Source organism: Malaclemys terrapin, chromosome 1 (assembly GCF_027887155.1).
Source record: "Malaclemys terrapin pileata isolate rMalTer1 chromosome 1, rMalTer1.hap1, whole genome shotgun sequence".
In the NCBI taxonomy this organism is placed as follows: Eukaryota; Metazoa; Chordata; order Testudines; family Emydidae; genus Malaclemys; species Malaclemys terrapin.
This window is the reverse complement of record NC_071505.1, coordinates 167,216,331-167,242,011: the sequence shown is the minus strand read 5'-3', so window position 1 is coordinate 167,242,011 and position 25,681 is coordinate 167,216,331. Positions and strand designations below refer to the sequence as shown.

Here is a 25,681-nt window from a genome sequence, read left to right as displayed (position 1 = left end):
TGCAACCAGATTCAGCCAAATATGAGCTTTGTTCACAGCCCTTTTCCTGTTGCCTGAGAGGAGCTCCCCTGGTGGTGTCTCAATACTGAAGGGAAACTTCTGCTTGTCCTGCACCTGGGGGCACCAGTGTTGGGTCCTGAATGAAGGCCGTGCATAAGGATAGTGCCTGAACCTTCCACTACCTCCCTAAGGCCTTCAATAATTCCTCCCCCTTGGCTGAGAGGGAAAGCCTTTAGTTCTGAGTGAACCTAAACCACCCATCCCAGTACCCACAATATGTACCTTCCCAAGGCCACTTCCTTTCCCCAAAGACTTCAGAGGTCTGTCTCTAGAGGCCTAAGCCAAAGGAACTCCCAACTTGACCTCATGGCTACTCATTTGTGTACTCTAGGCTCTCTCAATAATACACATTTGCCTCCTCTATCAATATATTTTGGCCTCTCAGCACAGGCCTTTTCCATCTTCACTGTCCTCAAGTGACTGCCATCTGTGCTCTCTGGCTTCTCCCAAGAACCTCTTTCAGCTGTGCACAGTACTATTTTTTTCCAGGGGTAGCCTCAGGATTCTAATCAGAACCCAACAGTTTCATCCATTAATACTCTCCCACCTCTTTCAACTGTACACAAAATCTTTTGTCAGCAATATCTATTGCCTTTCCTATCAATACCTTTGGGTCCCTTCCTCCTGTATACTCTGGCTTGCTTTATTAGTATACCCTCAACCTCTTTTTTTCTTCCTCACAGATTTTGAACCTTAAGGTCCTAGGGAAGGTATATGCAGACCCTACATGTTAGGTAGGTCTCGGTACTTTATTGGAATACAGGTGATTGTTACAGTATACAGGCTACACTAGACAAGGCTCCTGTCACAGGAAGTGCATACTATACATAAATACAGATATAATAAACAGTAATTGGGGACACAAAGGGTTTGCACTTTTCCAAGACAGGATGTTGACTGCCCTCTAACAAATATATTGTAGTATGTGCGTATTTAAGACTATGCTACAGTTTTCAAATTAAAAAGCTATCCATTTCAGTCAAGATCATTTACCCAAAAGAATGGATCCCCCTTAAGGAAAGATGAACACAGAGACAAGGAGTAACAAATAATTCACTAGGAACTAAATAATCCTGTGCAAATGCTAGGCTGGCCACGGCATGAGTTCGTGACAAGTGGAACTCTCACGTTAGGGAACACTTTAACATGTGTTGGTTCTTTATTAGTGCAATTTGATCTGGAGGAATATACACAGAGCTGGGAATCAGAAGGTCTTAAATTCACATCTAGATTTTGTCTTGGACTTAGTGTGGCTGTGGGCAAGTTATTTACCTTTGTCCATCAGTTTCTCAATCTCTAAAAGTGAGGTAGTATTACCCATATGCCTTCTGAGAATGTTGTGGGTATTAGTATACACAGTACTTTGATTATGTAGGCACTATGCAAATGCTAAGTATCATTATTACTAATGAAAACAATTTATGTTTCCATCTTGTATTTTTCACAGCTTTCTTTTCTAGTTTTGCTAATCTCCACAGACGTCGTTTAGGCAGCACAGGCCTCATGCTCCTTTGACTTGCATAACATAGAGTGAAGAAAAGCATAGAAATCTACTATAAATCTAGTCTCAAAAGTTTAAGCACCAGCCAAAAACTACTGGGTAGCTGGCATACCCCGCCTATATAAGACCCTTTTTAGTGCTAATTGTATTGAAGCTAGGATACCAGATTGCAGAGCTCTACAAAGACAGATAGATGTCTTTGTCTCTTCCACTTTGTGACCCATACCACTATTTCAAGAGGCCCTAAGGCCAACATTGAGTCACTAAACTGCCTCTCCTAAATAATTAAGCTTAGATTTCAGTCACATTTACTCTTGTGGAACAAGAAATCTAGCTGGAAGATAGACACCTTTCTGTGCAAGTTCTATTTCTGAGCTTGCATCTGCCACAGCAAGTCTGACACTATGTAGCATTAGTCAGTGCACCTACCTTACTAGTGGAAAGAGGCCTCAACAACAGGGAGAATGACTTTATCAGAGGATATATTTAAATAGAACTTGTATAATTTATTTTAATTACAATGACCATTTTCTTTGAAATAGAAAAGCTGCCTAGTACTTTTACAACTGCCGTTTCCTGACGTCTACAGATGTTTCCTATAAGTCTGCTGGGAAGGGCAGAGCAGATTATTTTGCCTCAGCTGTATTCAGCCACCAAGGTTCTCACCACTCCAGACCAGCTGGCATAAACAAGAACAGCACTATTCAGAGCAGTGCAGCTGCAACGGATTGTGTGACACCATTGGTTAAACAGTCCGGAGGAGTGGAAGTCGCAATAGTTGGTGAGGTTCATCATTAAACAGGGCCACATTTTTTTTGTATCAAGTCCATGGGGTAACTAGGGGAGCGCTGGTGTGGGGGAGCCATAGGCAATCTGCTTTATGCTCCTCTGAGGTCATTCTGACAAGACCAGAGAAGGAGCCCTAAGCAAGTGCCATCTTCCAAACACACACAAACAGAAAACAGCTTTGTGATAGAGTCCCAGTAGGAAAACCATTGGGCTGTTTCTCCTAGCCCCTCGTACTTGGTGACACAGGCTGATTGCATCATCAGGAGTAGGGACTGCTAGTCACCAAATCAGAACAGTGCACCGTAGGGTTACAACACTGTCCAAGCAGGCATTCTCCCTCTACTTTTAATAAACAAAGGCATGTTCACTCCTAACATACCTTAACTATTATAGCTGCAGCTATCACCGATGCTTTGGCAAATTCCCGCTCTGTAGTAATTTCCCCCAGTGTTGGGTTGTCCTCTTTTAGAATGTTTTCCTGAGATTGCCCTTCTGAGTGCTGGCTCTTTAAATTTGGCAGAACCAAGCAGCCATAGCTCTACCTCAAAAAGCAGGAGTTATTTCATAATGAAATATTGTTTTTGACAACAGTTAGTATGCTCAGGTGTGAACATAGTAGATGAGGAAGCAAAAAAAGCTTTAAAATGGAGAAATTGATATAAAGATTCCTTTCCATAAGCAGGAATTTAAAAGTTTAATTCATAAAGGACTTAAAAGGAATGGCCAAATTTTGGACCAAGGAGAAAAGAAGAAGAACATTCTGTGAAGTATGCCCCAAAATAGAGGATAATGTGCTATTCCAGAATTATAAAAGGATCAGTGAAGTACTCGTATTTAGACTGCCAACTGGTCACTCTGGTTTGAATAATTATTTATATATTTTGAATAGACACAAAGATGGGCTCTGTAACATATGTAAGGTTAAAGAAACATTGATCACTTGATATGGGAGAGTGGTGAGTGTTCCAGTAAAGAAAGGCTCTTTATGAAGAGTTTAGATCAGTGGTTCTCAACCCACGGGCAACTTGTAGCCCAATCAGCACACAGCTGCTGCCCATGTGATATCCTCAGGGCCATACAGGTAGTGTATATATTGTGTAGATGAGGCCCACATAACACATAGAGACTTGCATATGTGACCCACAGTGGTAAATAGGTTGAGAACCACTGGTTTAGATGATGTAAGGTGACAGACTATACTATAAAGGGTTTAGTGAAAGTATCGGGAAAGTGGGGTAACATTAAAAAAGCTCTACTACATTTTTTAAGGATATAGAGTAGGGTAAGACAGTAGTGGCATGAATGAATGAATGAAGAACATAGTAGGTGGTTGTTATAGACTTAGGGTACGTCTTCACTTACCGGAGGGTCCGGCGGCAGGCAATCGATGTTCTGGGATCGATTTATCGCGTCTGGTTAAGATGCGATAAATCGATCCCGGATTGATCCCGGAAGTGCTCGCCGTCGACGCCGGTACTACAGCTCGCCGAGAGGAGTACGCGGCATCGACAGGGGAGCCTTCCTGCCGCATCTGGACCCGCGGTAAGTTCGGACTAAGGTACTTCGAATTCAGCTACGTTATTAACGTAGCTGAATTTGCGTACCTTAGTCCGAAGTGGGGGCTTAGTGGGGACCAGGACTCAGTAAATGAATCTGCTTTGCCATAAAGCAGAAGAAGAAGAAGCTGTAGTTCTGAAGTAGCCATGTTGTAAGTAGGAGCTGCTTGTTCTTTTGCCTCTTCTGGCTGATTAAGTCTCTTTTATGTTTTCTCTTGGTCATTGTTGCAGCTGTAGAATACTCTGATGTTCACCATTGTAGGGTTCTTGGCTATGAGCTCACAGACTGGAACTGTGCTACATGGAGTTCTCAGGAGAGAAAAACCAGGACGAGGCTACTGGAAATCCATAGCAAAACTTGGATGTTTTTTAAAGAAAACTCTGTCAGAACACATGGAAACACTAGTGTGTTGAGTGGAATATTATTATCTTGAATAATTTTAAGTACAATTTAATTTTTTTCACCCAGTTTGGTCTTTTTAAAAAAACCCTCTCCCTGAAGTCTTTCAAGTGCGCCTTAATATGCTCATCAAAGAACTTCCCCTTCCTCTTTTAAACGTACAGCCTTAGTATTGTGAAATGTCTTTTTCAAGTGAATTCAGCTACGCTGACAAAGTGTTTTAACTGTATGCTTCTATTCAAATTATCCATAGGAAATAATTAATGTTGCTCATTGTTGTTGTTCTACTTCAGCGTTAACAACTTATTCATTGGAAAAGGGGCAATTTGCCTCTCTTAGGGTATGTCTACACTACGAAATTAGTTCGAATTTATAGAAGCCGGTTTTATTGAAATCGGTTGTATACAGCCGATTGTGTATGTCCACACAATAAAATGCTCTAGGTGCTCTAGTCGGCAGACCGCGTCCACAGTACGAGGCTAGCGTCGACTTCCGGAGCATTGCACTATGGGTAGCTATCCCACAGCTATCCCACAGTTCCCGCAGTCTCCGCCGCCCCTTGGAATTCTGGGTTGAGATCCCAATGCCCGGATGATGCAAAACAGTGTCGCGGGCGGTTCTGGGTACATGTCGTCAGGCCCCTCCCTCCCCCGTCACAGCAACGGCAGACAATAGATTCGCGCCTTTTTATCTGGGTTACCTGTGCAGACAACATGGAGCCCGCTCAGCACAGCTGAGCTCACCGTCACCATATGTCCTCTTGGTGCCGGCAGACGTGGGACTGCATTGCTACACAGCAGCAGCTGCTAACTGCCTTTTGGCGGTAGACGGTGCAGTAGACTGGTAGCCTTCATCGGCGATCTGGGTGCTGGCAGCCGTGGGGCTTGCCTTTTGGCAGTAAATGGTGTATTATGACTGTTAGCCGGCCTATTACAAGTCGGGTCATCGCACATTAGCAGAGTCTTCCCTGAGCAGCAGCTCGTGCAATAGGCCTGAAGACCATCGTCATACACCGCCCCGTATTTGCTGCCAAGCACCCAGAAAGATGCCGAGGGCTATCAGTCACGCTGCACCGTCGTCTTAAGATGTAAAAAAATAGATTTTCTCTGTATTCATTTGCTTCCCCGTCCCTCGGTCAAATCAACGGCCTGCTAAACCCAGGGTTTTCAGTTTAATCTTTGGGGGGGACCAGTCTGTGACAGTTGTTTGTGTCTCTCCCTGATGCACAGCCACCGTTCTTTATTTTAATTCCCTGTGCCTGTACGCCATGTCGTCACTCGGCCCCCCTCCCTCCTTCCCCTAGGCCGTCAGATACTACGTTTGCGCCACAGCTCGAGCCGAGAAGCGGTTCGCGCCTTTTCTTTGAATTCTGGGTTGAGATCCCAATGCCCGGATGATGCAAAACAGTGTCGCGGGCGGTTCTGGGTACATGTCGTCAGGCCCCTCCCCCCTCGTCACAGCAACGGCAGACAATAGATTCGCGCCTTTTTACCTGGGTTACCTGTGCAGACAACATACCACGGCAAGCATGGAGCCCGCTCAGCTCAGCTGAGCTCACCGTCACCATATGTCCTCTGGGTGCCGGCAGACGTGGGACTGCATTGCTACACAGCAGCAGCTGCTAACTGCCTTTTGGCGGTAGACGGTGTAGCATGAGTGATAGCCGTGGGGCTGGCAGCCGTAGTGCTGCATTGCACCAGCCCCTTCCAGGCGATGGTATATTATGACTGGTACCCGTCGTCGTCATACTGGTATGGCTGTCAATCATGGCCACCTGGGCAGACATGCTACTGTTTTGATGATGACGGTTACCAGTCATAATATACTATTTTCTGCCAATTGCCCAATATTGTCTGCTAAGCACCCAGAAGAGGCCGAGGGCGATGCTGGGTGCTGGCGGACGTGGGGCTGGCAGACGTGGGGCTGCATTGCTACACAGCAGCAGCCCCTTGCCTTTTGGCAGATGATGGTATATTATGATTGGTACCCATCATCATCGTACTGGTATGGCTGTCACTCATGCTGCAGCGTCGGCTGCCACCTTAAGATGTAAAAAATAGATTTGTTCTGTGTTCATTTGCTTCCCCTTCCTCCGTGAAATCAACGGCCTGCTAAGCCCAGGGTTTCCAGTTTAATCTTTGGGGGGACCATTCTGTGTGACAGTTGTTTGTGTTTCTCCCTGTTCCTGTACCTGTACGCCATGTCGTCACTCGGCTCTCCCTCCCTCCCTCCCTCCCTCCCGCCCTCCTTCTCCTGGTCCATCAGATACTACTTTCGCGCCTTTTTTCTGACCAGGCGCCATAGCTAGCACTGGGATCATGGAGCCCGCTCAGATCACCGCGGCAATTATGAGCACTATGAACACCACGCGCATTGTCCTGGAGTATATGCAGAGCCAGAACATGCCAAGGCGAAACCCGGACCAGGCGAGGAGGCGATTGCAGCACGGCGACGAGAGTGATGAGGAAATTGACATGGCCATAGACCTCTCACAAGGCACAGGCCCCAGCAATGTGGAAATCATGGTGTCACTGGGGCAGGTTGATACCGTGGAACGCCGATTCTGGGCCCGGGAAACAAGCACAGACTGGTGGGACCGCATCGTGCTGCAGGTATGGGACGATTCCCAGTGGCTGCGAAACTTTCGCATGCGTAAGGGCACTTTCATGGAACTTTGTGACTTGCTTTCCCCTGCCCTGAAACGCCAGGATACCAAGATGAGAGCAGCCCTCACAGTTGAGAAGTGAGTGGCGATAGCCCTGTGGAAGCTTGCAACGCCAGACAGCTACCGGTCAGTCGGGAATCAATTTGGAGTGGGCAAATCTACTGTGGGGGCTGCTGTGATCCAATTTGCCAGGGCAATGAAAGACCTGGTGATAGCAAGGGTAGTGACTCTGGGCAACGTGCAGTCAATAGTGGATGGTTTTGCTGAAATGGGATTCCCAAACTGTGGCGGGGCCATAGACGGAACCCATATCCCTATCTTGTCACCGGAGCACCAAGCCACCGACTACGTAAACCGCAAGGGGTACTTTTCAATGCTGCTGCAAGCCCTGGTGGATCACAAGGGACGTTTCACCAACATCAACGTGGGATGGCCGGGAAAGGTACATGATGCTCGCGTCTTCAGGAACTCTGCTCTGTTTCGAAAGCTGGAGGAAGGGACTTTCTTCCCGGACCAGAAAGTGACCATTGGGGATGTTGAAATGCCTATTGTGATCCTTGGGGACCCAGCCTACCCCTTAATGCCATGGCTCATGAAGCCGTACACAGGCAGCCTGGACAGGAGTCAGGACCTGTTCAACTACAGGCTGAGCAAGTGCCGAATGGTGGTGGAATGTGCATTTGGACGTTTAAAAGCGCGCTGGCGCAGCTTACTGACTCGCTCAGACCTCAGCGAAAAGAATATCCCCATTGTTATTGCTGCTTGCTGTGCGCTCCACAATATCTGTGAGAGTAAGGGGGAGACCTTTATGGCGGGGTGGGAGGTTGAGGCAACTCGCCTGGCCGCTGATTACGCGCAGCCAGACACCAGGGCGGTTAGAGGAGCACAGCAGGGCGCGGTGCGCATCAGAGAAGCTTTGAAAACGAGTTTTGTGACTGGCCAGGCTACTGTGTGAAACTTCTGTTTGTTTCTCCTTGATGAACCCTCCAACCCCCCCCCCGACCCGGTTCACTCTACTTCCCTGTAAACCAACCACCCCACCCTACCCTACCCTCCCCTCCCCTCCCGCTTGCAGAGGCAATAAAGTCATTGTTTTTTCACATTCATGCATTCTTTATTAGTTCCTTACAGAGGTAGGGGGATAATTGCCAAGGTAGCTGGGATGGGTGGGGGAGGAGGGATGGAAAAGGACACACTGCATTTTAAAACTTTAACTCTTATTGAAGCCCAGCCTTCTGATGCTTGGGCGATCATCTGGGGTGGAGTGACTGGGTGGACGGAGGCCCCCCCACCGTGTTCTTGGGCGTCTGGGTGAGGAGGCTATGGAACTTGGGGAGGAGGGCTGTTGGTTACACAGGGGCTGTAGCGGCGGTCTCTGCTCCTGCTGCCTTTCCTGCAACTCAACCATACGCTCGAGCATATCACTTTGATGCTCCAGCAGACGGAGCATTGCCTCTTGCCGTCTGTCTGCAAGCTGACGCCACCTATCGTCTTCAGCCCGCCACTTGCTCTGTTCTTCCCGCGATTCAGCCCGCCACCTCTCCTCTCGTTCATGTTGGGCTTTTCTCATCTCCGACATTGACTGCCTCCACGCATTCTGCTGTGCTCTATCAGCCTGGGCGGACATCTGCAGCTCCGTGAACATCTCGTCCCTCGTCTTACGTTTTCTCTTTCTAATGTTCACGAGCCTCTGCGAAGGAGAAACATTTGCAGCTGGTGGAGGAGAAGGGAGAGGTGGTTAAAAAAGACACATTTTAGGGAACAATGGGTACAGTCTTTCATTACAAGGTCGCATATTTCGGCTTGCAGGCAGCCATCGTAGGCCACAGTGTTTTGGCTTTTTTAACCTTCTTAACATGCGGGAAAGGTTGCAAACAGCAGCGCATTTCCCATATCAAGGATGAATTGGGTTGTCCATTTAAAATGGGGTTTCAATGTAAAAGGAGGGGGCTGCGGTTTCCCGGTTAACATGCGGCACAAACACAAGTAAACCACCCCCCCCACACACACACACACATACACGATTCTCTGGGATGATCACTTCACCCCTCCCCCCCACCGCGTGGTTAACAGCGGGGAACATTTCTGGTCAGAATAGCAGGAACGGGCGCCTCTGAATGTCCCCCTTAATAAAATCACCCCATTTCAACCAGGAGAGCTTTCTGGAGATGTCCCTGGAGGATTTCCGCTCCATCCCCATACACGTTAACAGACTTTTCCAGTAGATGTACTGGCCGCGATTGCCAGGGCAAATTAATCATTAAACACGCTTGCTTTTTTTTTGTAATGTTTACAAATAGTTACAAAGTTACACTCACCAGAGGTCTCCTGTGTGCCCTGAGGGTCTTGGGTGAGTTCGGGGGTTACTGGTTCCAGGTCCAGGGTCACAAACATATCCTGGCTGTTGGGGAAACCGGTTTCTCCGCTTCCTTGCTGCTGTGAGCTACCTACAGTACCTCCATCGTCATCTTCCTCGTTCCCCGAACCGTCTTCCCTGTGTGTTTCTCCAGTGAGAGAGTCATAGCACACGGTTGGGGTAGTGGTGGCTGCACCCCCTAGGATCGCATGCAGCTCCGCGTAGTAGCGGCAAGTTTGCGGCTCTGCCCCGGACCTTCCGTTTGCTTCTCTGGCTTTGTGGTAGGCTTGCCGTAGCTCCTTAATTTTCACGCGGCACTGCTGTGTGTCCCTGTTATGGCCTCGGTCCTTCATGGCCTTGGAGATCTTTTCTAATACTTTTCCATTTCTTTTACTGCTACGGAGTTCAGCTATCACTGCTTCATCTCCCCATATGGCGAGCAGATCTCGTACCTCCCGTTCGGTCCATGCTGGAGCTCTTTTGCGATCCTGGGAGGACTCCATGACGGTTACCTGTGCTGATGAGCTCTGCGTGGTCACCTGTGCTCTCCACGCTGGGCAAACAGGAATGAAATTCAAACCTTCGCGGGTCTTTTCCTGTCTACCTGGTCAGTGCATCTGAGTTGAGAGCGCTGTCCAGAGCGGTCACAATGAAGCACTGTGGGATAGCTCCCGGAGGCCAATAACATCGAATTCCGTCCACACTACCCCAATTCCGACCCGCAAAGGCCAGTTTTATCGCTAATCCCCTCGTCGGAGGTGGTGTAAAGAAACCGGTTTAAAGGGCCCTTTAAGTCGAAAGAAAGGGCCTCGTTGTGTGGACGTGTCCAGGCTTAATTCGGTTTAACGCTGCTAAAGTCGACCTAAACCCGTAGTGTAGACCAGGCCTTAGATCTATTCTTGTGGCTAATCTATTTGCAGGGGTAGGAAGATGGAACTGCAATGGTGTGGAAACAGAGGCTAGAAAATTATTCTGCAGAAACACTGGAATCTCAAAGAATCCATAAAGAAACCCTCGGGCTATGTCTACACTTGAGACCTTACAGTGGCATAGCTGTACCGCTGCAGCTGCAGCACTGTAAGGTCTCCCTTGTAGTTGCTCTATGCCAATGGCATAATTAATCCACCCCCAATGAGCAGCGGTAGCTGTCGGCAGGAGACACTGTCCACATCAGCGCTTCTGTTGGTGAAACTTATGTTGGTTGGGGTGTGGTTTTTTTTGTTTTTTTTGGTTTGGGGTTTTTTTGGTTTTTTTTACACACACAGAAGTGCTAGTGCTAGTGCATAGCCTGAATCTGTGCTATAGTGGAAGATTATTCTGATGCATGTTTCCAGTGACGCTATTCATGTGTCTTCCTTGAAGTTGCTTGTGATGGCTCCTGTTTTCACTGAAATTAGGGCTGAAGAAAGATAGTGTAGAATATTGGGCTCTAGCAACAAAGCAATATACACAGTTCAGGAGTTTCTTTCCTTTTCTTACTTTCCCTGCCTATTTTTCCTTGCTTTCTGGCACTCTCATTTGTGGTTAATGAGCACTCACTTGTCAAAGGGCCACCAGAATCCACATAAAGGCAACAGCTGGGAGATTACACAGCGAGAAATGTGTACTCAGAGAGGTCTCTAACCTGCCTCCGGGGCTTTGGCACTGAGCCAAGGGACCCATTCACACTGCTGTGACAGCCTGTAGGGTCATAGAGTCTGGTCTGAGAGCCTTTTATATTCACAGCTTGTTGGGGGTTCTGGAGCCTGACCAGGGGTCTTCTAAAATCCATGACCTATTAGCATAATGTTCAAACCTTCCCCTAAACTAAGCCTGCAATATCAAATCTGTCACATTATCAGGCCGCCTAATGAGATCATGGGGCCCCTTCACTCATTGCTTGTCAATCTGGGTAAGGGGAAGGCTTGAAAATGGAAGTTTAAGGGCTTGACTACATGGGGAAATTAGTGTTAAATAGTTAGGATGTGTATTTAAAGCACAATACCTATTGCACACTAGCTCTCCATGGGGACAATCTGATTCCACACTAAAACTACCTTTTTGTGATTTAGATTAATCCATTAAGTGTGGAATCAGTGTGTCCACACAGAGAGTTAATACAGGATAGCTACTGAGTAAAAACTATTTTGCATTATCTATGCTGGGCTTTTCCCCTGTATGGACAAACCATAATAAAACCATAAAGTTCAGTCACTTGCCATTCCAGATGATGTGGGAAAAGGTTTTATGGCATTTAGTTTTCTTTACTATTTTTAATTCTCCTTTGTCAAAATTCATATTGGAGCCATGTTTACTATACCTTTAAAATGGCAGACACTGCACACAGAGGGCAGGGATTTAGCAAAGCATGCTGGGTACATTATTATATCTCCCATCATGCTATGTGACTTCTTCACAGCCAGATTATGTACCAATATTAGTCTGGATTTTTTTTTTAATTTCTCTCTCTTCCCCTCCCCTTAGCAATGTTTGCACCTTAAATGGAAGTCTGATTTTCTTTCCTTGGCTTTCTGCTATATTTTACCCCTACTGTCTAGCAGGGAGAACCTAGGACACTCTAGAGGCCAATTGTTCTTCCTCTGAAATGGGGCATCAAATCAGTGTGAAGAGAAAGAAGATGGGAATTCCAGCATTCTGGGATCTTTAAACCACACAAAGTTCTGATCTATCATGTGGCTCTAATGCATTCAGCTACTCTGGCTGCTGAGAGTTTCCTCTGCAGTCAGCATTCTAACCGCATTCCCTAACATGGCTCCTTACGGAGGAGAGTGGGACTTGAATAACTGTGAACTCCTTCACAGCCAGAGCTACTGCATAAGCTCCTGCAGCACCCTCTTCTGGAGAGGCTGGGGTAATTATGGGAACTCTAGCCAGAGCCCCAATCTCTCTTTCTCTGCAAGCACTTCTGCAGATAGCTGCACTAAGTTAATACCATCAGAGCAAGGAGAGTCTTCACTGCAGATAAGAAACCAAAAGGAGAAATAAATCACACAAATCTCTCCACAGACAGAGGACTTGACAGCCCAAAATGCAATGATTTGTTGAGTGGGCTGCAGGGAGGAAGAAAGATGCTTTGTTGGGATGGAGGGAGGTCAGTGTATCAAGAAAAGGTTTGTTTACTCAAGTCTTGCGTCTTCGGATGTAATGTTTCTTGTGCTGGGGGCCCAGCATGATCCTGAGCTCCGAAGCTGAATAATCATTGTGGGATTTCCTTGTAGGGATGTAAAGTACAGACCAATGTAAGCCTGAGCCCTCCCACTTCCTGGGTAACCTCCGCTCAGCTTTAGCTGATATTTTTATGGATAATACAGAGAATTAATAGTCTTGTACTGTGCATAGGCTCTGCTAGTTCTCTCCCTCTCTCTCTCTCTCTCTCCTGTTCTTGTGCGATCATTCAGCTGTTTTCCTAACTCCCTGCCTCTTGATACATTTTTTTTTTCTTGGTTTTGTGCTCCTACTCCTCCCTTTCTACTTATTGTTCCACTTCCGGTTCTTACACTGTTCCCCTCTTGATAGCATTCTGATGAAAGTGTTAACATATCGTTTATACAAAGGCTTCACGGAACACACAAAATAGAACCACTTTTTTCACCTTGAATTTCAGATAATGAACAATTTATTTCTAAGAGATCTGTTCATGAACAACCTGGATCTTCTCTCCGGTCTGACCAAAGAAAATGGCTATTCCAAACTTCTTTGTATTAAAATTAGTTTTTAAAAGGGAAGTTTTAATGAATACTCTGGTACAGGCAATTGTATGTTTCTCCTTTAATTGCAAACCACTGATCTAATCTGACCTGTACTTAAAAATCCTGGGGCCATTCACTTAACAGGTGCTCCCATATGGGGTTGAAAATGAAAGCTTGCCTCCTGTCTGTTTCCAGCCACCAAATGGAAAAATGACTGACTTGCCCACATGCTGTGCTGTATCTAGCCAGCTTTGCAGCTTTCCCAATTGAGGGAAAGCATTTTCAAGGGTGGAATGGGAATGGAAATTCAGAGAGCCTACATCTTCAGCAATAGCCATTAAAAAAATAAAAGCTGTGTCTCTGCTATGCCAGCCCTTTAGCTAGGGTGGTATGCAAAAGTGCTGATCTCACCTAGTCCACATCTAGCGCATGCTGCACTGGCAAAGTTGTCCACTGTCCACTTCTGGCTTTAGGACTTCTGGGTATTGCAGGAAAACTGTACAGTGGGTTACAGTAGGGGTCTGAGGATCAAGATTCTTGGGTCCTATTCTTTTATCTACTAAAGATTATCTATAGTCACATAGAAAAGATACTGATTACTGAGCTTTCTCTGCCTTAGTTTCTCTCTCTCTCTATCTCTAAGACATAACACTGTAGATCTGGTTATTTTTACTACATTTGTTCTGTGCCTCTTTGACCTTTGCAGTTATATATGTGGTGAAAAAAAACATGAGAAGAACCACCAGGAAGTCAGAGAATTAAATTGGGGGGAAGAGGAATGTAAGTTACTGTTGTTATGCAGCTGGTATTTAAAAGCTACTTAAGTCAGACCACTGAACTAGATTCTTGATTACATTAATTAAACTTGGTCTTTCTTGACAGGCTATAAAGTAAACTGGTCCAAGAACAAGGTCATTTCTGATTATTCACTTCTGCCTAGGGTTGCCAATCCTCCAGGATTTCACACATGGGGCCATGAGGTTCAAATCTAACTAACAAGAATCTGTACCATGACCATCCAGAGGCTTGGGGATAGAATGGCAAAGCCAGGGTTGACTAGAGCAGAGCTTCAGAGAAGGCCTATCTATGTTAAGCATACAAAAAACCTCGGGCATTTCAGGTTTCATTTCACAGGATTCTTGTGAAATGAAAAGATGATCAAGTCCACCTACATCATTTAGTCTCTGGCCACATTCACCTTATGTGGATTAAATCCAGGATCCCCCAAAACAGAACTTTCTGTAAATGCACAAACAATACACACAGGGAAGCTCTTCTGTCTCTAAATCTCCCTGTCCTGGGTGCTTCAGTACAACTTCTCTCTTTTGAGATAAGCCAAGTCTAAGGCGTAGGCTATGCCTACGTTAGAAATTCTACAGTGTCACAGCTGTAGTAAATCCACCTCTCAGTGGATTCTCAATTCTTCCGTCAACCTAAGGCTACCTACCCGGGATCAGCTTAACTACACCTCTGAGCGATGTAGTTGGATCGACCTAACTTTCTAGTGTACACCAGCTCCCAGGCTCTAACTAGGCTCCATTGCATCTGATTACTTCAGCTCAGAAGGGCCCTTATTTCCCACACACCTGTCTGTCTCGGCAGGGCCTCCCACGAGAGTCATGAGTGGGATAGGGTGAATCATGCCTGTGGGGGTTCTCTCCAAAGGGCACTAAAAATCTGTGCACCCTGTCACAGATGGCCTCTGTGATCTCAGTCCTGTCCAGGGCAAAGTCAAACATGTATCCACATTAAAACAAATCTGATTGGCCCTGGGTGGGGCAGTGTCAGCAGAGGCAAAGAATTGGATGGGAAAGTAAATTCCCCTTTTAGCCCAATAAGGGGTCCCTCTAGGACAGGGAAGAGGGACATTGGCAGGGAAGTGTTGGGAAACTTGAGTTGCTGCTGTACGTGTTCTGTGAATAAATAGGAGGCTTTACTCTCCAGGGCTGTCTGATCAGCCCAAAGTTGACTTTGAAACACAGTAAATAATAAAAATTGGCTTGGAAAACATGCTAATTTCCATCTCAAACCCATTAACTGAAAAAGGAAAATGAAACCTTTTATAAATGTAGGTAAACTACACTCTCCTTTTGCAGGTAGAAACATTCCAAATGTGATGCTGCAGTTTGACTCCCTCTTCACAACTCTCCAACAGAGAGTCTGACTGACATTACTCCAAATAACACAGGATCCCCTTGGATGCTCATTTTTGTGGGAAACTAAAAGACCTCTGAGACCAGCAATCACCATCTTACTACTATTGGTCGGATAGGACTTCCTAACCTAGCATCCTATTAATTCACCTGTAATAGAGTCATAGAATTTAAGGCTAGAAGGGACCACCAGATCATTTAGTCTGATCTCCAGTGTATCACAGGCTACCACCCAGCACCTGCAAACTAAACCCAGCAACCAAAATAAGACCAAAGTATTGCAGCCCACAGGAGACTAAACGATTATGGATTAAGAGGGACTGAGGTACACCACTGCCTGAGGCCCTCACCAAAGTAGGGAATCGATTACAATTACAATGGGGCACTCTTGACTGCTCTGGCAGGAAAAAACCCAATCCCTCCCTCAGTGATGCTACTCAACTAAAGTTGACTACAAACAGCACAACTTACTGGCCTGACTAGATCTGTCTTCCTAACAAGACAACAGCAAACCTATTCAATTTTATCAAGATGACAGCTGGTCTTAGTGTCCCTGTTTCCCATGCACAGTCTCAGAGAGCCTTGGCATATCCCTCAAAGTGAAAAGAATACCCTGGAATTGGTCAAATGCTTGTCTAGTATATTTCATGGAGCATAAGAGAGAGAGAGCAAGGGCTCTACTCACCTATTGTGAGGGTGAGATACATTCTCCTGAAGGGGCAGGGAGAGAGGGGTCTAGTGCTGTCCCTCTAGTTGTGGGGAGGGAACCTTGGTGTACATCCTTTTAAGTGAAGAGGGTGCCCTCGTACATTCACTAGGCTGGGACAAGGAAACTCCCACTGCACCCTCAGCAGTGAGAGAGGAGCCTTCTGCAATAGAAAGAGCCAGATGAAACACTGCAGCGTAATGGCCAGAGAGGATCTGAAAAATGGATTTTCCTGTTGTGAAATCAGAGGTGTAATCGGAGAGCCTGCAGCTGGCAGTTCTGTGGGCCACAGCCCGTGGACTACTTGTTCTAATATTAGAATGGCATGTTCACTGCTTCCTGTGGACTGAAGGACAAACTACTCACAGAAGCACATAGTCTATTTACAATGTGCTTATCAGCTAAAGGGAAACTGCTTGGGGACATCCAGCTTTTGCTGTGCACTTGGGGCTTTGACGAAATCTGAGGGAGAAAGGGAGCCAAGCTTTCAGGCCTTAGCTCAGGCATATAGTGCCAACAAGCAAAAGAAGCTGCTGTGTCCTTCCAGGTGAAATCTGGGGCAAGGCTGAGGGCTGGAGAAGGAGCACACTGTCCTGTTCAGATTAATCAGAGTGTACAAGTGAGGACAGCCATGCCATGTCAGGAAAAAAATGATGTATAGAAGAGTGGTTGCTCGTTAGACTTACAGTCAGAAGAATGCACTGAATGCCCACAAGTCCTAACATAATTCATAAAGCACTTTACAAACATTAAAGCCTTGCAGCCCTCTGTGAGGTAGGTCAGTTTTATCTCCATGTTACTGATGAGGAAAGAGTAGGGTGGTCCTTAACCACACTAAGCTGCACCTCAAAGTTTCAGCCAAGAACTTGATCCAAAACTGAAGTGAGACTCAGGCTAATTCTCAGTATAACCCCACCGATTCACTCTTTGTCTAGGAAATAGCTGTCTAAGGACCTTTTAAGTTTCCACTGCTCTGTCTTTCAGCACGCCCCGCTGTATTACAAGGGCCAAAGTCCCATCTTTGGGCTGCCTTGGCACACTGAGAGCGCAGTTCCACTGTCTTAACCCACAATGCCTTCCAAATGGAGTCAAGCGAAAAGGGAAGAATCTTGGGGGTTCCTGCTGTTGTGGAAAATGTGTGTTGGCCTAAAACCAGCTTCTGGTGGGACTTTTCAGACTAAGCAATAGAAGTGTGGGGAAGAAAGTGGTACCGGTCAAACACTATCACTGGTGCTGCTGGAATGCAGAAGTATGAGGTTCTCTAATGAGTGGGCTGCAGCCTGGAAAACTCTGTTGTCTGGATTTTATGAGGTTCTGAAGAAAAGGCTCAAGACAAGCAAGTCAGTTCAGTATTCGCAATTTCCCCAGTTTTTTTTTTTTTTATCAGTGCTAACCAATGGCGCTCAGCAGGTTTGGTTTCCATGGACACCTTATTTCAAGGCTTTTCACCTGTGTCACAATAAAAATAACAAAGAAAACCACAATATATGAGGTGACATGGGCCATCGGGTTGTGGAAGAGGGAACACTGCCTGGGGGTAGGTAGAATCACATGATCCAATTCCCCAGTTCCCAGCAAAGTACAGAATAGGTATGGGGGGGAGCATCTTTACCTAAGCTCCTACAGCTTGATATCTCTTTGCAGAGGTGAGATACTGGGAAAGGATAGAGAGTAACACCCAGTCACACTTATACATTCCCCAAGCAGAACAGAGGCTTTGTGAAGGAGGGCTTCTCAAAGCCCAGTCTCCTTGCAGAAGAGTCATTGGAAAGGGAAGGCCTCTCACAACCAGATTTCCCCATCACCACCACACCACAGAAAAGTCGTTGGAGAAGATGTCTGCTATCGCCAAGTTCTACTCGCTGCTGGAGACAGATGGTGACAGGGACGATGTGGGTAGAAATATTTCATTTTATTTCCACTGAAGTGGAGAACTGAAGACAGGGTCTTCAGTTAGAGATGAAAGGTTCCCTGTTACACTATCAAATCCCTGAGCCATTCAGACCTTACTAATAACGTTGGATACTTTAAGATACTAATTGGTCCTATTTTCAGGGATGGTTTCTTCCCAGACCAGGTACCTGACATCCGGCAGCAGTGCTCTGAGCCTTCAGTTACTCTTGAACTCAGTAATAAATAACCTGTCTGCATCTCAACCTTCCAACTTTCCATACCTGTGAGACATGGGCACATACTATCTTGTTTCTGATTTGTCAGGGCAGACCAGCAGAGACCAAGCCAGAGGTGGAGAAGTCAGCATCCCTATCTGTGGCTCAGCTGGCAGGAAAGTTCAAGGAGCAAGCAGCCAGCGTTTCTGGAAAGGAGGTAAGGAACAATTCAGCCACAGATGTGGAAAATGGGTAGGGTTACCATACGTCCGGATTTTCCCGGACATGTCCGGTTTTTTGGTCCTCAAATCCCCATCTGGGGGGAATTGCCAAAAAGCCGAACATGTCCGGGAAAAATACTCCCAGCTTTGTTTTGCCGGCATCCCTGCCCCAGTCCCCTGCTTACCTTAGAGCGGCTCCGGCAGGCTGCGAGCTGCAGGCGGATTCCCCCACGGCGGCGGCTGTGGCTGCGGCTGCTCCCCCCAGACACCTCAGCTTTGTGCAGCTGAAGAGCCGAGCTGCCCGAGTGCTACTGGCTTCATGGTTTGCCGGACTGCCCCCGTCCTCTAGACCCTGCACCTCTAGCCGGGCACTTCCCCAGCGCAGCCGGAGCCCGGGAGGGGAAGCGCCCGGCTGGGGGCACAGGGTCTGGAGGTCTGGGGGCTGCCCGGCAAACCGTAAAGCCGGTAGCGCTCGGGCAGGTGTTTCGCGTGGCTGGGAGGAAGGAGGAGGGGGAATGCGGGGTGCTCAGGGGAAGGGGCAGAGTTGGGGCGGGGACTTTAAGGAAGGGGTGGAGTTGGGAAGGTGCGGGGCCAGGGCCCCGTGGAGTGTCCTCTTTTTTTAACGTTTAAATATGGTAACCCTAGAAATTGGAGACTCATCCCTGGCCAATGAAGGTGGGGAGACTGGGTGATCCAAACATTAAAATAATGGCTTGATTTTTGGATAGCAACTTTTATCCCAAATGATCCCATAGTGCTTCACAAACTGTAGTATAACACACAACAATCTCATGTACAGTATACTCTATACATTCCTAAGTTACATGTAGACATTCTTGCATACCTATTCCAGCTGCCCACTAAAAGAAGTTTGTTGTTAGCCAGTGGCAGGATGTTTGTGCTTTGGGGACACTGAAAAGCCTGCTAAGACATCCATGAGTTCCCCAGTGGTAGTTGGCATCAAAGCAAGGTGCACATGTACGGCTCAGCACCGGGCCTTTTTGGCTACTGATTAATTAGAAAGCACCCAACTAGCTTTCCTTAATCAAATGTTTGATATTTATGAAACAGAAATGAGACTCCAAATAGTGAGCGGCTGAACAGCAAACTGAGCAGCTTAGAAGCCAGCATGCATCGCACTAGCAGCTCTCCAGCAATAATAATAATGATCATTAATAATAGTGATAGTTCCTTAGCAATCTTCTGTAAAGCTCTGAATCAGCTGTCCAGGGCTCAGAAATAGTGAACAAAGTTTTGTCCCTCTTTATTTGATCCTAAGCACTTCTATCCAGTGTGATGGGGCAAGGCCAGATGGCTACAGTAAAGTAGTGAGGAACAGGTATGTTAGCCCCAGGCTAAACAAATCCCTGGTACCATGGTAACCATGTGGTTACCATGGTTAATCAAGACACCTGGGGCCAATTAAGATCCTTCTAGAAGGCAGTGGAGATAGCTAGGTTGATTGGGACACCTGAAGCCAATCAAGGGCTGTCTGGAACTAGTTAAAAGCCTCCCAGTTAGTCAGTGAGGTGTGGGTGTCAGGAGTTAGCTGTGGGAGGAATGAAGTAGTACAAATCTATATCAATCAGGTGCAAGGAAGGAGGCCCTGAGGTAATGGTGAAGGAGATATTGAGTGGGGGGCTGCTGTGGGGAAGTGGCCCAGGGAATTGTACATGTCTATTTCCAAAAAGTCAGCTACCATAGCTGCTAATTTTAGGGTCCCTGGGCTGGAGCCTGGAGTAGAGGGTGGGCCTGGGATCCCCCCTCCCCTCCCCTCCCTGATTAATTACCGAAACTGGGAGACAACAGAGACACTGTGAGGGAGGGTTGCTTCTCCTCACCTCCCTTGTTGGCTTATGATGAAAATGGCTCAGTAAGCTGTGACCCTTGTTTCTAGAGAGAGAAGGGCTATGTGGAGGGTCACAGTGAGCCTCTGAGGCTAGCAAAAATCTGCCAGGAAATGCAGGACCTATGGAGTCAAGGACAGAGCTTTGTCACAGCACAGCAGACACATACACTCCAATTTAGCCCATGTGTATACACACTGAGACCTAATTAACCCAGTAACTGCTGGATAAAAACAAACAAAACTATTATATGCAAGGCATGCATCTCACAAACGTCTCCAGTGAGGACCAGCACATACTGCTATCAGGATTCCCCTTCTCCCCTAAAAGCAAGAAGTTGACATTCAGTGGGATTTAAACAAATGAAGATAGTCTTCTGTTTGGCTGCAGATAGTTGATACAGCTATCACAAAGATTATGCAGTTTTAATTTCGTTTACGTGGGCTACAGTATGACTGAACTCAGGAGAAATAAATAGGACCCATTAGAGTTCAAGCAATGGTTTATTGATGGGTTAGACAGCATGGATTGGCACTGCAGGAAAACTGGTGCAGTCTTGCAGGTTGTTGGAATATCACATTGGACAGGACTCATGTCCTGCTAGGAGCTGGATTGACTCAATGTAATTGAGGACACTGGACATTTGACTAGCCCCAATGTGCTGTCATTTATCACCAGAAAGCATCTCAATCAGAGCAGCCTTGTCTTTCCTTCCTCTTCTACAAGGCATAGGGCAGATTAAGGTAGAATAACTGAATCCTTGTGATCCAGGCCTGCTTCACTGAGGCCTAGATGCACCAGTGAGTCAGTGAGAAACAGAGTCTGCTGGGAAGCAGGAAGGAAAAACCTCTCTTGGTAAGGGAGACTGGAAGAGAAGTCTAGGAAACCTGGTTAGGGGTGGTAGAAAGAACTTAAGCAGCAAAGGTTGCCCAAAACTGAGATGAGTCAAGGCCCCAAATGGATTTAATCCAATGAGGAGGCAGGGAAAGTCAAAGGACTCATGGCCGCTGATCCACTTTCTGTGACACAGAGAGTCCCCTACTACCATCACAAACACACATGTTAAAAACAAAAATCATTTCAGTGTATCACAGTCCTGGGGGGTGATGTAATAATCATGGTTGCCCGACCTCACTATATCTGTGGTCATCCTGATGTCAGCATGGTGATCTATGTCCTGCGAACTTAGCATATATAGGACATTAATGGATGCCCACGAAATGTCACTGCCTCGCAATGTGGTATCATAATGTTGTGATATGATGATGTTTCAACAGAATAGGATGATACTGCATGCCAGGATTGTGATGTGTCAGGACGATATTATGTTGTTATGGGAGGACACAGTCACAGCTTGATTACATTGCTTCACGCAATTATATTGCATCGCAATTTGCTGACACAACATCACCAGTTAACAGTGTAAACCTCATAAAGCCATGGTGCCTGACTTTGTCACTCAAGACAAACTCTCTAAAGTGGCCAACTCTTCAAAGATGAAGTTGCCACAATCTGATGTTTGTAACTTCCCAGATCCCTGGACATTAAGTGGGTACAAATTATGACAAAAGTCACCAAATATTGCACCACAGAGCACATTGGTAACTTGCTAGAAGGTCACGGAAATTGGCATAAAAAATAGAGGAAATTTCAGCTGCTCTCATCTCCGACATAGAGACACATGCAATTCAAATCAAGTTGGAGCTTTCCATGCTGGTGTAAGTATAGGTTTCAGGTTACTTGCATGGGCATAACTGTGCAAATGAGATGATAGATTTTTTGAGAGATTGCGCTGACGTCTGTGCTAAGCCTCTCCTCATGCCCGGAGTAAGCTAGATCTTCCCAGGAGCCTGTGCAGGTTCAGACTGAGAGGAGTGTTTGTGCAGTTGATAAAAAAGTGCTGTCCCTTCTCTCTGGACAAACCTGCTTCCTAAGTCACTTGTTAAACATTGCAACTTGGGCCCTGTGGTCTCTGTGAGCTGCATCTCCCTTTGAAAGATTAGCGAGGCTGTGGGCTGTGTTCAGAACTCTGAGCTGCCCTTCAGCCCCTGGTACCACACCTAGGATAGTGAGCTCAGTGAATGAATGAAGCAGGAAGTTGAGGCCCCTTCAAAAGATGAAAGCTTAGTGATTACCAGAAACAGGAAAGAAAACAGAAAAATTACAAGCCATTCTACTGTGGGGTTTCCAATGGGATACTTGTTAGAGCATCTCTAAGTGTCAGGATGGCCGAGCGGTCTAAGGTGCCACATTCAAGGCTCTCTTTCCCACAATCAGCTGTTGTGGTCTCCCTGTGCAGGTGTGGATTCAAATCCCCCTCCTCACACAACCTTTATTCTCAGCAAGTTTGCAGATGACACTAAACTGGGAGGAGTGGTAAATAGACTGGAGGGTAGGGATAGGATACAGAGGTACCTAGACAAATTAGGGGATTGAGCCAAAAAAAATCTGATGAGGGTCAACAAGGAAAAGTGCAGAGTCTTGCATTTAGGACGGAAGAATCTCATGCACTGCTACAGACAAGGGACCGAGTGGCTAGGCAGCAGTTCTGCAGAAAAGGACCTAGGGGTTACAGTGGACAAGAAGCTGGATATGAGTCAACAGTGTGCCCTTGTTGCCAAGATGGCTAACGGAATTTTGGGCTGTATAAGTAGGAGCGTTGCCAGGAGATCGAGAGATGTGATCATTCCCCTCTATTCGGCATTGGTGAGGCCTTATCTGGAGTACTGTGTCCAGTTTTGGGCCCCATACTACAAGAAGGATGTGGAAAAATTGGAAGGAGTCCAGCAGAGGGCAACAAAAATGATTAGGGGGCTGGAGCACATGACTTATGAGGAGAGGCTGAGAGAACTGGGATTATTTAGTCTGCAGAAGAGAAGAATGAGGGGGGATTTGATAGCTGCTTTCAACTACCTGAAAGGGGGTTCCAAAGAGGTTGGATCTAGACTGTTCTCAGTGGTACCAGATGACAGAACAAGGAGTAACGGCCTCAAGTTTGCAGTGGGGGAGGTTTAGGTTGGACATTAGGAAAAACTTTTTCACTAGGAGGGTGGTGAAGCACTGGAATAGGTTACCTAGGGAGGTGGTGGAATTTCCTTAGAGGTTTTTAAGGTCAGGCTTGACAAATCCCTGGCTGGGATGATTTAGTTGGGGATTGGTCCTGCTTTGAGCAGGGGATTGGACTAGATGACCTCCTGAGGTCCCTTCCAACCCTATATTCTATGTGGCTGCTCTTGGAGACATCTCCACCCCCCCCAACTGCTTTCTCTTGGGCCTTTTGCAGACACACAACACTAGAGGCTGCCTTCTGGTGCTTGAGTGTAACCTCCTTGCTCTTCCTTTGTCACTCAAATGGCTGTCTTTATCTTCAGGTACCAGCCAATAAACCAACCCGGAGGAAACCACCTTGCTCCCTTCCCCTACACACCCAAAAGGTGGAGCTGGGCCACAATGGGGAGACGGTGAGTACCAATGCAATAAGGAAAGACCTTCCTTTTTGTTGGGTCTTATTCTCACTGATTCCTAAAAGGCATGTGAATGTGGGTTTACCAGAGGGACCACCAATAGTGAAACATAAACCATAAGCTCTAAAGCAGAGAACACTTCCCCTATCCATCCACAGCAATACGCGACACATACTCTGCTCCTTGCTGTCTCCTTACTGTTGTAGACACACGTACATGTTCCAGTTCTGCTTGTGAGTTTCTCCCTCTGTGACACCACATCTCCGTAGGATCCGCCTGATTCTCCCATACCAGCTCCATCCTCACATCTTAAGCTCTTTAGGGAAGGGACTGTCATACGTTGTTTATACACCAAAATGTAGTCCAACCTGGTTGTGGCCTTTAGGCACTACTGCAACATAAATATTAAGTAATCATTTGCTCTTGGAGTCTTCCCTCCTTCTAGATTCACAGTTTGAAAGGGTGAATGAGTGTGTAATTCTTCCAGGGCCAAACATTTCTCTTCAGATACGCTAGAGGAATAGTTCATAAAACACTTTACAAACATTAAAGCCTTGCAACCCTCTGTGAGGAAGGTCAGTTTTATCTCCATTTTACTGATGAGGAAACTGCACCACAGAGAGGTTAAATATCTTGCCCAATGCCATGCAGTGGCACAGCCAAGACTAGCACCCTGAAGTACTGACCTTAGTCTTCTGGGACTAACCATTACACAATCCCTAATATGGATATACTAATCAGAAAGGACAGAATCCGATTTTCTCTCAAAAGAGGGCACTGTTTGAGTGGTGGGAGGGGAAAGGGAGTGTAAAAGTTACTAGTGACCCCCCCTTAACAGAGCAGCCTTTATGTCAACCAGCGGCCATTAGGGGGAAGCAAACACTTCAAGTACACAGTAGCCTAAACTTTTCAACTGTTTTCCCTTCAAGGCCTTAAGGTAGTTGGAGCTGGTCCCAAGCCAGTTTTCACTGACCAGATAGCAAAAGCATGGGTCTGACCACCACCAATCAAGTGTTAACACTGCAAGGACCTTTGTCTAAATGTGTATAAAAAAATCTGTAAAATGTGTATAAAACAAAGTTTTTGTACCAAGGTGCAAAGCTCTCCTTTTTTCTGCAAAATAAAGCTACTCTTCCTTATTCCTGTCTGGCTGTTATTGGCTCTCAGCTAGGTAAACCTGATATTTCGGTAACAGGAGGATAATGTAGAGGGCTTGGCTACCTTCTTTTGATAATCTTTCTCAGAGCGGAATGATATTACTCTGTACAGTGCTCTCCGCTTCCTCAGTCCTGTGTGATCTAATTCCTCTTTATCATAGACTTAATGGCTGGACAGCAGACGAGGTGGGAGTAGTGGGAAAGGGAACAACAGACTCCTTTGTAAAGATCCCTCCATAGGCTTCAGTGACACATTCTTCACTTTCCTTCCTCTTCTTCCCTCTCTCACTTCCCAGGACCAATCTGGACCGGTTCAGGCTTCAGAACTTTTCCTTTCTTCATCTAGTTTATTTTGGTCTTTTTCTGTTTATTTACAGAAGCCGTCTCCAAATGCTTGTCCCCTTCCCAGGGTCAAGGTGAAAAGCTCTCCCCTGATTGAAAAACTGCAGGTAGGTGCTGGATGCTGTCAACACGGCTGTTGTATCTCTCAGGGAATTAAATTGATTAGCCTTTAACAAGGCTCCTATATTTGTATCCCTGAGGATATGTCTACACAGCAGCTGGGAAGGTACCAGGATGGGTAGAAAGACAAGTACTAGCTCTGCTTGAGCTAGAAAGCTAAAAATAGCAGTGTGGCCACAGTGACACAGGCTGCGGCTTGAGCTAGCCACCCGAGTATGCACCCAGGGGGTTGGGTGGGATTGTATTTGGGCAGCTACCCCAAGCCACCTCCCATGCCAGCGTGACCATGCTGCTATTTTTAGTACACTAGGTCAAGCAGAGCAAGCGCATCTGTCTACCCGAAACATCCTCCCAGCTGAAGTGTAGACATACCCTAAACGCTTCTCACTTTTCTTTTATATTAAATATAATGATCATTTGAAGGGCCTGAGAGTGCCCACAGCTGCAAACTTCAGGTGCTATCTGGGCAAATACAGAATGATTTAAAGTTCCTTGTTATTATTGACTGCTCTGTTCACAGCCTCTGCTGTGCAAAACTATGGGAGAC

The 25,681-nt window shown here is 46.5% G+C and overlaps 1 protein-coding gene and 1 long non-coding RNA gene across 8 annotated transcripts in view; one reads left to right on the top strand and one right to left on the bottom strand.

Moving 5' to 3' along the window:
- The window catches only part of RCSD1 (RCSD domain containing 1), a 48,612-nt gene that overhangs the window by 17,031 nt on the left and 5,900 nt on the right, over positions 1-25,681 (top strand). For all 7 annotated transcript variants that reach the window (XM_054046336.1, XM_054046361.1, XM_054046382.1 and 4 more), the window contains exons 2-4: positions 18,093-18,200; positions 23,423-23,512; positions 25,050-25,121. In XM_054046336.1, coding sequence (XP_053902311.1) covers positions 18,093-18,200; positions 23,423-23,512; positions 25,050-25,121 — 270 coding nt within the window. The remainder of the gene's footprint in view (positions 1-18,092; positions 18,201-23,422; positions 23,513-25,049; positions 25,122-25,681) is intronic.
- Positions 8,521-25,681, bottom strand: part of LOC128847054 (uncharacterized) — a 31,590-nt gene continuing 14,429 nt past the window's right edge. Inside the window, exon 3 of the long non-coding RNA XR_008446832.1 lies at positions 8,521-8,684. This is a non-coding gene — a long non-coding RNA (uncharacterized LOC128847054). The remainder of the gene's footprint in view (positions 8,685-25,681) is intronic.